This window comes from Elaeis guineensis, chromosome 7, assembly GCF_000442705.2.
Source record: "Elaeis guineensis isolate ETL-2024a chromosome 7, EG11, whole genome shotgun sequence".
Classification (NCBI taxonomy): Eukaryota; Viridiplantae; Streptophyta; class Magnoliopsida; order Arecales; family Arecaceae; genus Elaeis; species Elaeis guineensis.
The window spans coordinates 99,046,514-99,061,647 of NC_025999.2; the positions used below are offsets into that span (position 1 = coordinate 99,046,514).

At 45.5% G+C, this 15,134-nt stretch overlaps 1 protein-coding gene and 1 non-coding gene across 3 annotated transcripts; both read left to right on the forward strand.

Annotated features, from left to right (window-relative positions):
* The first annotated feature begins 1,938 nt into the window (after positions 1–1,938).
* LOC105048120 (uncharacterized) lies at positions 1,939–6,757 on the forward strand. 2 transcript variants are annotated; one of them, XR_012142521.1, is made up of 4 exons: positions 1,939–2,441; positions 2,541–2,662; positions 5,771–5,939; positions 6,043–6,757. It is a non-coding gene; the product is annotated as an uncharacterized protein (transcript). The 2 variants fall into 2 exon arrangements; XR_832588.3 differs by having other exon boundaries at positions 1,940–2,441; positions 6,037–6,757.
* A 4,955-nt stretch (positions 6,758–11,712) lies between these two features.
* Positions 11,713–13,906, forward strand: LOC105048119 (CBL-interacting protein kinase 5-like). Its single transcript, XM_010927323.3, has one exon. It carries the CDS (start codon positions 12,286–12,288, stop codon positions 13,669–13,671), a length of 1,386 nt encoding a protein of 461 aa, XP_010925625.1. The 5' UTR covers positions 11,713–12,285; the 3' UTR covers positions 13,672–13,906.
* The last annotated feature ends 1,228 nt before the right edge of the window (positions 13,907–15,134 follow it).

Genomic DNA, 15,134 nt, shown 5'->3' on the forward strand with positions numbered 1-15,134 from the left:
CATCCAGCTTTGGTCAAATCAACCCCAACTCCATCCCCATCATTCTTTTTGATTCCCACCACACCGAGCTTACTGAGCTCATTGAGAAGGCCCTTCTCTTTCAGATGAGGATGTCGTGGGCCACCATAAGGTCACCATCTTCACCCCCTGCAATGAAGCCCTCAAGCACGATCTCGGCCCTGAGTTCAAGCGATTCCTTTTGAAACCTCGGAATCCCATATCCCTCCAAACTTTGATCTTATTCCACATGATCCCCTCCCGAATGAACTTTGATTCCTAGCCAATTTTCAAATCTGCCCGCCATTACACCCTTGCAGCCAACCACATCCACCTCTCCAATGGCAGCGCAGTAAAGCAGGTCGACCTCATTGTTATGGTCTACTTGGATGCGGTGGTTCGCCCAAATAGCATGATCCATGGCATCAAGCGCCTCCTCGTCCCCTGATCTATCTAGGAGGACTTCAACCACTGCGGCCTCCATCTCCGCCGTCCTCCCCGTTGGTGCCTCCGAGTGGATCCCCGCACCCACCGTCCCATCTACAATGCCATCTCCATCTACGACTGCTCTTTGCTAGGAGGACTTCAACTGCTCTCTACCAGCCTTCCCCATGAGGGCTTCAACCGCGCTCTGTCGGACCTCCCCATCTATAACGCCATGGCCCCGGCCCCACCCCCACTCCCCCTGTCACTCCCGGCCCCAGCTTCGGCTCTAGCAAGCATTGGAACAGTGAGAAAGTCAATATTACAGGACTGATTTTGGGTGGGCTCAATTAGGGACCGACTTCATTTATCTTGCTTCAAATTTGAGGAGCGGTACAGAACAACTAGATTGTTCACATTGCTCTCTACCCATTGGTAAAGGAGAGTTTCCAGATCTACTATGACCTGGCAGAGATCATGAACATCTTCATCGATCACTTCATGGAGCTCCAAGTCCCCGAATGCATCTACATCCACATCTTCTAACGTCTCTCGAAGTAGTTTGAGGAGCTCGAAAGCTTCTACGATTGGTGTAGGACCGTCGGCGTCTGTCACTCCTCCAAGTACCTCGAGGTTGAGTGCATCACCATCAAGAAGCTTGACGTCATGGACAACTTCATCCACGACAAGTCCAAACTCACTGATAGCAAGAAACATCGTGACTTCGTGCCCGAACCCAACGATACCAAACCCTCCGAAGAGTCCGACGATGACATCTCCAACATCAACGCTCTCCCACCTCCCGAAGACTAGTCCTCCGAGCAAAAGGAGGAAGTCCAAGAAGAACATAACGAGCCCCTGCTGCCCGATATCCAACAACTAGAAGAAGAAGTCGACTTGCTGAACTTGAAAGATGATGCGATGATCGGAAAAGAGCACGACAATAGTCTCGCCTTGACGTTATTCGCACACAAGTCCAACATTTTAAATATTTTTATTAAGTTAGACACCTCATTTTTATGTGTGCATCTTTAATGATAAATTTCAATGCCGATTAGCGATAGGCCAATATTGTAATAAATTGGACAATATACATATTTGATTGAAAAAATTAAAAGATTATACTGAGATTGAAAATTTTCAAAAAGCATAAAATTTTTTAGATAATTAATTTTTAAAAAATAAAATAAAAAATAATTGATAAAATAACAGAAATCGTATCTCAGTTTTTAAAAACTCAAAAAAAAAATTGAGGACCCGAGAAAAAAAAAACGGAAAAGATGTGTGACAGATGGAGGGTTGGGATTGAAGAGAAAAAACAAGAAGTTGGACACCGAAATGGCCTGAGAGAGGGTCTAACTATTGGTTGGACGAGGTCTAATTGGACCCCGCCAAATCCACGGCGGATAACACGCCACGTTACCCTTTGTATTCCACCAATTCCTGATTGCGCATTATCCACCGTGCATATGCTCCGAGCCCTAGTCCACTTGGACCTGGTCCATGCAATAATTTCTCAGAGATAGGAGGGGAGGCATGGGTTATTGGTTCATGAAATCCGCCGTAAAAAGTGCAGGGTAGAAAGAAAGAAAGCAGCAATCCGCTCTGCTTTCCTTTTTCTTTCCCATGTTGGATTTATCATCCCCTCACCCTCTTCTCTCTCCGGCATTTCATCAGGCACCTGGCACTACTCAAAGTCTCTTTCGAATTCTTTCTCCCTAAAACAATCATTTCCGCTTTCCCCTATAGGACCAAGTTAAATCCTAAGCCTTTCTATATATATATATATATATATATATATATATATATATATATATATATTATAAAAGATGAGGGACGGAAATCGGAAATTCGCTGAGAATCTGACTATTAGGTTGAGTCTCTAAGTTCCAGGGGGCCGTCGTTGCCGCTGCCTTTGAGTGGGAGATGGAACCTTTTCGAGCTACAGCTTTACGAGGTCTTGTGGGTCGTCATGATGCTTCACCTTCATAGTGATGAATGCCTGTCACTTAATCTCGAAGGTTTATAAATTTTCTTCAATTTTTTTTACACATACCTTCCGTTGCTGACGCCAATACAATATTTGTTTCCTAATGGTCGTAATGTGGTGGGAACTGAAGGATTGGCTTTGTCGGAGTTTCGCTCGGAAGTCCAGGTCGATCCTTATGGCGGTCTTGAAACTTGGGATCCTCTAGACAGCGACCCGTGCAATTGGTCAGGCGTCCATTGCATTGACGGCAAGGTAGGGATTTTGAAAGTCCAACGTCCTCTTTTTTCCCGTAGCTTTGAAAAGCCTTTTGTCGTTCTTGCCATGATTCTGATTTTTTTATCAATTTGAGAACATCATTTGCATCCTTCACTTGAGGATGAAAGACTGGTATTAGTTCTCAGCTCGTTATATGCGATGGCTTCTTCTGTTTTATTTGACATTTCATGAAATGAATCATTGTGGAGCTGCCACCATTTTGCTCAAAAGGGAGAAAATGCTGGAATCAAGAACTTGGTCTCTCACGGTAGTGATCACCAACATTCCACTCATCCTGTTTGTAAGCACTTTTTGTTAAATTGGACCATGCCTTGTGTCATTTGCATTAAATAATTCTCTCTCAGACAGTTCCTATCAATGTTTCTGAGGCCAGTCATCATTTCTTTTATTTTTCATTTTTTTTATTTTTTATTTTATTTTTTTGTAGTTGCTACTCCATCGCTTCCTACTCAATTTTACTATTTCAAGATGTTGAAGTCTCATCTTCAGACCTCAGCATCCTTTTGTCTGTCTCAGTATGTGTTTCCCCTTTGTCTAACGCATGCATTTCAATATGGTATTTTTGCTGTGACTGCTAACTTGCAAGATTTTCTCATAAGACTTGCAAGCGCGCGATGAGCACGGTACTCTAAATGCTTGTTTTCATTTCATCCTCCACTTCTAGCTTTCTTTGAAAGAACCAAATGACCTAACTTAGGAGACGGACTTGGTTATATTTCAAAAGCTTGGAGAAGCAATAAGTGGATGGGTATTGGGAAGCCTGAGAAGGAATACATTGAACAGACTCAAGCTAATAGATGGAAAAAATAATGCTGACAGATTCTTAAGAATGTCATCATGTGGATTACACAAAGCTTGTTGGTTTCAGTTATCATCCCTATAAACATAAAATATAAATTTCACTTATGATCCTACAGCATCTTATGATGTGGGTTTGTATATGGAGGAAAAAGAAAAAGCCTTGTGCATTATCCAGGGATATATTGTCATTATCTTTAATAATTATACTACAAATAATCTTGATTGATGGGATTACAGCCATTATCAAATCTCCATAGATCAACCACATGCATGTTCATATTATCAAATTTCCTTTTGTGTACATTAGATGTTGGTTATCCACCTCCTTCGCTGACAACTCTTGGGTGGCAATTCACTAGTCACTTTATTCATGGCCATTAGTTGCCGAATACCTCATTGGACTAGCTTGGATTGGAACAACGTTTTAATTTGTCCCATGACATCTTTACCCCACAAATCATAATAATCCACCCCAAGTAGAATGCCTTGGCTCCACTCTTGAATGCTTTTAAGAGTATCTAGCCCCAAATGAAAATCAATGGCTACCATTTTAGAATGAAGATCAACACCATTGATCATGATATATGATATCTAGATTGGCTATAGAGCAAAACCCATATTTTTAATAGTTTTTACTTATGCATCAAATATACAAAATCAAAATTTTTAATGGTATGATACCATGTTTCAATCTATAGTTCAGAAGCATCCAAGTCACTTGAATTTTTGATCTATGTATGTTTTAAAAAAAATACTTAGGGCTTGTTTGGATGGTTGGGCCCAAAATCCTATGAGATTCGTGGCCCAAACATCAAAAATAATGGACTATAAGCAAGTCGGGCCATTTGTTTACAAGTATCCAGAATCATTTTTTGAATGGATTGGCCCGGATCCCATAGGGAGAAACAAATGGCCTGTTGAGGTCATTTTTTTCTCCCTATAGGATTTGGGCCAGCCCACTTAAAAATGATAGGTCATTTTTTTCTTCCTACGGGATTTCGGCCAGCCCACTCAAAAATGATCCTATATGCTTATAAATATTGGGCCTGGCCTACTTATAATCTAATATTTCTTATGGTTGGGCCACGAATCCCATAGGATTTTGGGCCCTACTATCCAAACAGGCCCTTAGATGAAAATTTATAATTTGGATTTGTAAATTACTAAATTATACATTCTATAATATAATCGTGCTCGTTAGATGTCTTTTCCTTGTTCATTTTGTGGTTGCTTGACATATAGGCAAGAGACCTTCAAACAAATGATTTTTGGCTTTTAGGTATTTTGTAAATTGCAAGCCATAATCAATGATGTGCATTTTCATTTTGAGAGGATCATCATGGATTTTCACCATGAAGCATATTAGGCCAAATGCTTTCAAAAGCATTGAGCTTAGGCATACGTTATCCACAATATATTGAAATCAGGGGGTTGTGACCATAGGTATGCCGATTTTTTTTTCCCATCATTATTTCCATGAGTAATTTATGTAATAAGGAAAAACATTCTGATGGCATATGCTTTGAATATTAGATACATAATGTCCAGTCGCTTAACTACCTCTCCGAGATTTATTTCTAACTATCTCTTCAGACTCATCTGTATAGATGATTGACATTGGTATTCTTGAAATATTTTCTGTTTCACTTGGTTGACATTGATACTCTTGCTTTGTTGAAGCTAGAGAACATGTGGTCATCAATGCATTAGGGCTAACGATTAATTAAAAAGACATACTTTATATTAGTTCATGTTTGCTATTGATAATTAATTGCAGCAGGAGTGTAAATCCAGTTCTTTTTTGGCTATCAAAAGATGATGCCATAATGAATGGCAATCCTCAAAGGGCTACTGATTGTTAAATTGAATATTGCATCCACTGAGAGTATAACAGGCTGATTGTTTATGCTTTATGTGATTGGGAATTGCAAATATCATGATTGAGATTCTCTATATGGTTGTTTCATCCCAGAATTAGTTTCACTTTTATAATAAAGCATCAATTATATGTTTCCATCTGCATGCATGCATGCATATTCACAACCTTACACAAGGACATGCCTGTTGACACGTGAATTTCTTCTATCTGCATATAGCTCCTTTCTGCTCTCTTCTTTTGTAAATCAAGCTAGTATTCATAGAATATGCTACTCCGAACTTGTGCTGATATATGAATATCTCAACTTCTGGCAAAGTTGTCTGCAACAACTGAAAAAGATAACACTTTTATGATCCCACTCAAAAGAAAACTTCTATGTTTTATTGACATCTTGTTTTTTGTAGTGGTAGCTGACGCCTTGCCCTTCTATGACACTATCTGGATCTTCCTCTGTATACTCTTCAGTTTCTTTTAAATATTTCAACAAAGGAAACCTCCTATTTCATAGGATCAGGTTCAAAATGGGCTCCTCTGCACATAGCCATGGAGAGAAACATGGCATTACCTTATCAAGTGAGTATAGATCCTTTGTACTGGTAAGGATAAGCTTCATGACCATAACCACACATGCTGCATATGCCTTCTAACATGATATTCTTCCATCTGCTAGCTGCAGGTTTCGGTGAGCAATATATTATGGAAAATGTATGGCACATTGTAAATTCTGTTCATCGTAAGCTACTTCAGCAGGCTCACAATCTCCCTGCTGCTGCATTAAAAGGTGCCATTCCTCAAGAAGCTGTTGATGTTCCATCTACTGGAAGTGGCAAGGACCTACTTGCAGCATCTATTCATCAGAGAAATGTACCTCCTGCTTGTATTTCACCTCATCCCAAAGGCACTCCTCCAAAAGAAAGCAATACAGCGGACAATGACTCCGCACTAAGTGGAATAATGAGAAAGCGGGCATTTGTTCTTGTACTTCCAGGACTTGTTTTGCTTCTATTACTGGAAGCATTTTCATGTGCCACAGCCAGGGATGGAAAAAAAAAGGGCTCCTTGGAAGACCCTGACTAAGTGGTCAGTTGCAGAAAGCATTCACTGCAGAAGCACTAACTTGCTGGCCATGGATTTCGGCCCACCGGCTGAGTACTTCAATCTGCTAATCAAGGACAACTTTGACCTGCCAACCAAATATAGCTTGGCTGGCTGATAGAGTACAACGTCAGCCCACTGGTCGAGTACTTTATCTTACTGAAGAAGCTCTCGGTCTATATTTTGGTACTTGATCGAAGGTTGATATTCTCTTAGAACTTCTTATTCAACCTGCAAAAAGTATATTTTTTTAAAAGACTTACTATCATTCAATATATATTGGATGACTTTTCCAAGGCTTGTTGATTGGTCTATGAATTGTAGATCATCGGTCTAGATGAGGTGTAAACACACAGCTAACTACGAAAAAAAATTCTTACATCCAGTGAATGTGTGAAAGCCAAGTAAACCAAGAAAGTGGCCTACTTCCATTATTTGGCTAGTGAACCTGTTTAGAAAATGAAATTTGACGGGAGAAAAGAATTTAAGCTATTCTTGAAAATTTGGGTATGATCATATATAGTTAGAATTTTTTGCCACTAGACCAAAGTTGATGATGACTATACTTCGAATCCTACGATTATACATGCAAACAGGTCGTAACCTCAATTATTAATTTGTGTTGGATGGATGTCTGGCCAGGACACCACCTCCCAAGATCCTTTCAGTACCACGCGATGCAGCAGGAAGAAAGAAGAAACAAAACAAAAAAGAAAAACAATCAAAATACGTGGATCAGCCACAAAAGGGCTCGCCTCCACGGGGCATGCAAACTTCACTATGAAAAGAAAATTTTACAAGAAGAGACCTCATCCTCAACCCTTGTACACCCAATTCTCTCTCACATGAAGTTCCCTCACAAAAGCTCTCTTCTCTCTTGGAGACCCCCTGAACCCCTGAAGAGTCTGGCGACCGCTGTCCAGGAGCCTCCTGCTCCTTCTCTCACAGCGCCTCACGCCTCTCTCTCTCCTCTCGGTTCGTACGGCGGCGAGAAAACAACCACACAACTCTCTGTTTCGTCACAGGCCTTTTAAAGGCTTAAACAAAGATTAAAGCATGATTAGAAAGGGATTAGCACTCCTTAACAAAGCCAAGAAACCCTCCTGACCGTCGGATCAAGACCGGAAATCACCTGGGCCCTTCGATCGCGCTCTGGTCCACGAAATAGGGCCGTGGACCGCGAGAACCGCGTGGGAAACGCCCACGCGGTCCACAGGCCGGGCCGTGGACCACCCGGTCCACGGTGGACTGGGGCAAGAGCCAGCAGGCCCGCTGGCCTGGGCCGGCCCGCGCGCGCGGGCCTGGGCCGCGCCTGCGCGCGGGCCTGCACGCGCCTGGGCCGCGCGCCTGCGTGCGCCTGGGCCGCGCGCCCGCCTGGGCCGCAGGCCCCCTCGCGTGCGGGCCTGGGTCGCGCGTCTCGCGCGCTGCCGCCCGCCGCCGGTCGCCGGCGATCCTTCGCTGCCTCGATTTTCGTGCCAACTTCGAAAGCTCGTATCTCCTCCATCCGAGCTCCGTTTCAGGTGATCTTGGTCTCGTTGGACTCCATTTTTCGCCGCGAACCTCGCTGTGGGCTCAATGTGGGCTGAATCTCGAGGTGTCAAATCCTAACAATCTCCACCTCGACTCGATATTCGGCCTCCTCCAAACTCTGAGAGCTTCTGGATCTCCTCGCCCCCATGCCCTGGGGCAATCGCCTGCTGATCATGGATGGGCAAACATGGGAGTCGAGCCAGGCTGCTCGATCCCATCTCCGTCGTATGCTGTGCTCCTCCTGACCTGAGACCTGCTCGGGGCATCATCCTGCGGCAATAGGAATCTTACCTTGCGACGTCGCCTCTCGTCCTCCCGAGTCTCCTGTCTCGTGCCCGATCCACCTCCTGGAGCTCCACCTCGCTCTGGGCTCCACCTGGCTCCCGATGCTCCACCTCGCACTGGGCTCCCTGCCAGATAATAATGTCCTCTGCTCCCCTTCTTCCCCTTCAGCACAATCCTATCACCGCGTAGCACCCTCAGGATTCCTCCACCAACTACCGTCCTGTAGCCTCTCGAATCCAGTCTGCTAAGTGAGATAAGATTCCGCCTGAAATTGGGTATGTATCGGACCTCCCCCAATCTCCTCACTGCACCGTCATGTGTCTTCCAGCTGACCGTCCCAATGCCTCTGATCGCACAGCTCGATCCATTCGGCAGATATACAGTGCTCTCACTGTTCTCCAGGAAGTCAAACTGCTCCTCTCTGCAACACACATGATAGGGACATGCAGAATCTAATATCCACTGCTGAGAAGAAGTAGATACCTCGTCAGATATCTCGAAGACATCTCCATCTAAATCACTGCCGGCCGTCGCTACAGCAGCCACCGTCCGATTTTTCAGTTGAGGGCAATCTCTGGCTAGATGCCCCAACTCTTCATACCGGTAACACCTGGTTTTGCTCAAGTCCCTCCTGGACTTAGACCGCCCTCGACGCGATCTCCTGTCGCTCCGTCTACCGCCTCCTGCTCCTCCAGAAGCCACCAAAGCTGAGCTATCGACACCTGAGCTCGAAGCTGGGTTCTCCCTCCTGAGAACATCGTTCTGGAGTATCGCCGCGGTGACCTCGTCCATCTTGATAGTACTCTTCCCCACTAGAAGAGCAGTCACCAAGGACTCGTACGAAGAAGGAAGCGACGCCAGCAAAACCAACGCCCTGGTCTTCTCCTCAACGTTCTCGCCAACGCTGAGGAGGTCGGTGAGGATCTTCTGGAAGTGGCTCAAATGCTCCTGCACGCTTTGTCCCTCAGTCATCCGCAGTTGGTAAAACTGCCTCTAGAGGAAAAGAGTGTTGGTGAGAGACTTCGCCATGTACAACTCCTCGAGCTTCGACCACAGCACCGTCGGGGAAGTCTCGCTCAACACATGGATCACCACCTCATCCGCCAGGTACATGCGGATGGTACTCACCGCCTGCATCTGTAGCCGTTTCCAATCCCGCACCTCCATGGTGGTCGGTTTCTCATCGCACAAGAGAGCTTCGATCAACCCCTGTTGGATGAGCACGTCCTTCACCCTTGCCTGCCACAAGGAGAAATTGCTCTTACCATCAAACTTGTTGATCTCCATCCTGATTGTTCCTGTTTTCTCCATCTTCAGTCTTGCTCACCACCACTGCAATCTGCGTTCTTGTACCGCCTTGCTCTGATACCACTTGTTGGATGGATGTCTGGCCAGGACACCACCTCCCAAGATCCTTTCAGTACCACGCGATGCAGCAAGAAGAAAGAAGAAACAAAACAAAAAAGAAAAACAATCAAAATATGTGGATCAGCCACAAAAGGGCTCGCCTCCACGGGGCATGCAAACTTCACTATGAAAAGAAAATTTTACAAGAAGAGACCTCACCCTCAACCCTTGTACACCCAATTCTCTCTCACATGAAGTTCCCTCACAAAAGCTCTCTTCTCTCTTCGAGACCCCCTGAACCCCTGAAGAGCCTGGCGACCGCTGTCCAGGAGCCTCCTGCTCCTTTTCTCACAGCGCCTCACGCCTCTCTCTCTCCTCTCGGTTCGTACGGCGGCGAGAAAACAACCACACAACCCTCTGTTTCGTCACAGGCCTTTTAAAGGCTTAAACAAAGGTTAAAGCATGATTAGAAAGGGATTAGCACTCCTTAACAAAGCCAAGAAACCCTCCTGACCGTCGGATCAAGACCGGAAATCACCTGGGCCCTCCGATCGCGCTCCGGTCCACGAAATAGGGCCGTGGACCGCAAGAAACGTGTGGGAAACGCCCATGCGGTCCACAGGCCGGGCCGTGGACCACCCGATCCACGGTGGACCGGGGCAAGAGCCAGCAGGCCCGCTGGCCTGGGCCGGCCCGCGCGCGCGGGCCTGGGCCGCGCCTGCGCGCGGGCCTGCGCGCCTGGGCCGCGCGCCCGCGTGCGCCTGGGCCGCGCGCCCGCCTGGGCCGCAGGCCCCCCGCATGCGGGCCTGGGTCGCGCGTCCCGCGCACCGCCGCCTGCGGCCGCGCCGCTGCCGTCCGCCGCCGGTCGCCGGCGATCCTTCACCGCCTCGATTTTCGTGCCGACTTCGAAAGCTCGTATCTCCTCCATCCGAGCTCCGTTTCAGGTGATCTTGATCTCGTTGGACTCCGTTTTTCGCCGCGAACCTCGCTGTGGGCTCAATGTGGGCTGAATCTCGAGGCGTCAAATCCTAACAATTTGATTTCTTCTTACGGAAGAACTACTTAACTTTATTCAGATTCATGTTATCTAGTGCTAGGAAGTCTATTTAGATGGCAGAACGGACTATGAGTTGCTTCTTAAATCCTTGCTGTCAAATTATGCTTGGATCTGGATTGGTCTTTCAAATATTAATCATGGCTCTACGAGCGTTGCTGGTCGAGGTCACGGCTTCGTATAAGTCGAAGCGCCTCTTTTGGCCTGGCCGTTTGATATACACCCCACAACTCCCGAAGGTATTCTTTCATCCACCAATTTCTTTTCTTCCATGACCACATAAATCTGGCAGAGCTTCCAAGTCCTGTAGTGGTGGCGTGCCGTTCATCATCAAGAGTGCTGTCACCGGTCCACCCAACTTGCCTGCGAGGCCCATACTACGTTGATGTAATAGTGTCGTGTTGTTGGTTTAGGCTTTGAGGAAAGTCTTGAACGTTGTTCGCTACACGCTAAAACAAAAATTTTATAGCCTTGGTCCACAATTCACGTGTCATGCTGCTCAAAATTTTTTCTTGCTCAAGGTCACATGACATATTGGATTTTGAATGGATACCATGATTGATAGCAACCTGAAGAGGAAATATATTACTGGACTCTTCCAGAAAAATCAGTAGCCGTCTAAATAATGGATAGAGGACAAGGGCCTCCCAGATGTTCCGTCAAGGGACAATCTTCGCTTGCACAAGTTATTTGTACTGTCTCGTCTCTATCTGGAGGCTGGAAATATCCCCAAGCCATGAAGGTTAGTAACGTGGGTCTTAAAGATCCACGAGATCTTCTACCAAAAAAAAAAAAAAAGAAAATCCACGGGATCCTAGTCCCATCAAGTTTTCTAATGTGTGGCCTGAGATAATAGTTTTATTGTCATGCGTGTCTATTATAGTTTTCATAATTTTTTTTCCCCTCAATATTCATATGGTGATAGATCCAAAAACATATAGCTTTCAACATATAAGAACAAGGAGATAGGAACAATAGTGTCCTCAGAATATTGCACGATAATTTATAACATACTCCTAGTACTCTTGAGGTTCACCTACCATCGTGGCTAACAGCCACCTAAATGGAAGCACTTCTTGTTGTGCACGCTCGAAACTGGTTAGCCCTCCACGAATTTGCGCCGGTCTAACAACAAAATTTCTCCTCGCAAAGTTCTCGTTGCAACCATGGCCCATGAGCCATAATTCCAGTGCAACAATCGCTCATGAGTCATGAGCCGTTACCACCAAAGATAGCACCTTCATAACATCCACAGCCTGTCTGGAGAATAAGACACAAAATTCCTCACCCGTCTCGCGCTACGTCCATCTTTAGCCAAGCGATTTCTCCACACCGCGTGAGGAGGAGCTGAGGGGTTTATGGCCTCACACTCAGATAAACAACCCCAAACACCCCCCTTCCCGCCCCACACCCCAACCTCTCTATCTCTCTCCCTGGAGGATCCCATCAATCCTGCCGTCTTTGGTTCCTCCAACTGCCCTCCTCTGCATCATGTCATATCCTTCAAGAGAGAGAGAGAAGCAGGGAGATGCATTTAGAATCTTCTAAGCTGATCACCTTATTGTGTGATCGAAGGCAGTAGCCTGATCAGCCAAAGGCGACTAAGAGATGGAGAAGAGAGGGTCAATCCTGATGCACCGGTACGAGCTTGGGAGGATGATCGGGCAGGGCGCCTTCGCAAAGGTCTACCATGCAAAGAACATCACCTCCGGCCAGAACGTCGCCATTAAGATCATCCAAAAGGAGAAGGTGCTGCGAGGTGGCCTGATCGACCAGATCAAGCGGGAGATCGCCATCATGCGCCTCATCCGCCACCCCAACGTCGTCCAGCTCTATGAAGTCATGGCCAGCAAGACCAAGATCTACTTTGTCATGGAGTACGTCAAAGGTGGTGAGCTCTTCAACAAGGTGGCCAAAGGGAGGCTCAAGGAGGATGCCGCTAGGAAGTATTTCCAGCAGCTCATTGGGGCTGTGGACTTCTGCCACAGCCGAGGGGTCTACCATCGGGACCTCAAGCCCGAGAACCTCCTCCTCGACGATAATAGCAATCTTAAAGTATCCGACTTCGGTTTGAGCGCTCTCAGAGGCTCGCAGAGGCCAGACGGGCTGCTCCACACGGTATGTGGCACACCAGCCTACGTCGCTCCAGAGATCATCAGCAAGAAGGGATATGACGGGGCCAAGGCCGATATATGGTCTTGCGGGGTCATCCTCTTCGTTCTACTGGCAGGATACCTACCATTCCATGACTCCAATCTGATGGAGATGTATAGAAAGATTAGCAGAGGAGAATTCAAGTGCCCTCAGTGGTTTTCTGCTGATGTTCGTAGGCTTGTAACCAGAATCCTAGACCCCAGCCCCAGCACAAGGCTCACCATCGACAAGCTGGTAGAGAATCCCTGGTTTAACAAGGAATTCAAGCCAGTGGTAACATATCCCACAGTAGATTGCTCGGCCAACCTCGCAGATGTGCATGAAACTTTCAGGACTGATTGCGAAGATGACGAAGGGGATATAAGAACTGAAGGATCCGAGACGATGAGACCATCAAGTTTGAACGCGTTCGACATTATCTCCCTGTCCCCAGGATTTGATCTTTCAGGCCTGTTCGAGAGGGAGAGTAGACAGAAGCCAGAAACAAGGTTTACAACCCAGAAGCCAGCATCCACAATAGTGTCTAAGCTGGAGGAGATTGCTGAGATGGAGCGGTTCAAGGTCAAGAAGAAGAAGGATGGGCTTCTGAAGTTGCAGGGGAGCAAAGAAGGAAGAAAGGGGCAGCTTGCAGTCGACGTGGAGATTTTCGAGGTCACACCCTCGTTTTATTTTGTGGAGATGAAGAAATCGGCCGGAGACACATTAGAGTACCATAAGTTCTGCAATCAAGATATGAGGCGTTCCCTAAAGGATATTATTTGGACTTGGCAAGGAGTGGATCAGCAACAGCTCCCAGTGCTACCGCTGGCGCCGCCGCCCAGCCTCAACCAGGACGGATGATCTCCCCGTCTTGTGGGTCCCCCGTCCTGATGTTTCCAATTCCTGTTTTTGTTTTATTATGATAGTCTTCCGAGGACATTGTAGGTTTGCTTATTAGAGTAATATACCATATTACCCTTTTTCTCCTCTTTTATTTGCACTTGTAAGCAATAGATCTTGCCGAAGAAAACCTCGTGCAGAAACCTATTAATATTATTATTTATAGCAAGTGAAGATAAATATCTTATTTGTGATCCATACTATTTTCTGCTTCAATATAAATAGGGCTGAGCATAATTCGGATTAGATCAGATTAAAAAAAATATTTTATCCAATCGAACCAATTGGATTGAAAAAAATTCAATCCGCTGCCGACCGTTTGCCATACATAAACCGTTTGAAATCGAAATGGACAGTTTGTAATGAATTCGGATGGATTGTACCTGTTTGAACTTTAATGTTGATCCAATATTGATTTTAAATCTAAAATTGACCTGTTTAAGCTTATTTATTTTTTTTTATCAATTTAATATAAAAAGATCTAAACTTTATAAACTATAAATTTTGAGCTTATTTTTGAACCTGTATAAAATAAAATAGAAAAATAAAAAATTTACTCATCTGAAAGTAACTATATCTGAAAGCTTTCAATTTAGAATTGTGCTTCTATCAATGATTCAGCATTAATATTTCTATAAATCCAAATAGGTGATGCAATATTTTTTAGAATAAAGTATTGAAGTCTAAATGACGTCGTCTCAAAATGAAAGTGAGTTTGTGAAATACTACATCGGTTTGGTTCAGTTTTATATGGTTTAAAAGTATAGAAACCGAATCCGACCATAAATAATCAATTTTTTACAAATCTCAATCTGATTTCACTCGATTTATATCTTCAGCCGATACAAATCGATATTTATTGCGTCGGATTGGGGGGCTTTTTCGAATTTTGATTATTTGCTCAACCCTAAATATTGTTGGTGCAGAATTCCGCCGACGTCGGAGAAGCTGGAGTTGAGGGGATCGCGTCCGCTGCCGGGACCTGCAAGGGAAGTCTAAATCGGAGTTGGGGGTGCTCCGGCAAGATCCTCCGACGCTCAAGTCAGTACTCTGCCTCAACAGAAATGGAACACTCAAATGGGATTTCAGCAGAGTTTCGAGATAGAGTTTAGAGCTTAGAGAAGAACGTATCTGGGGGTCCCTTTTTATAGACGGAGAGCATAACTAATTGACAGCGACGTCTGTAATCGCCTGATAGTGGGCTGTTCAGGGCCACGCGGAGTTTGTTATGGAGAGTAGTGACGTCAGGGGGCCGTTCAGGATCACGTGGAGTTTATTATGGAGAGTGGAGTGGTGTCCATTATCGCGACTTGTCAGAGAGTGATGGAGCCACGTGGAATCCGTTACAGAGAGTGGAGTAGGGTAGTGGCCATTGTCGTAACTTCCCAGAGAGTTCGGATCTGACGGCTGAAGCTCGATTGGAA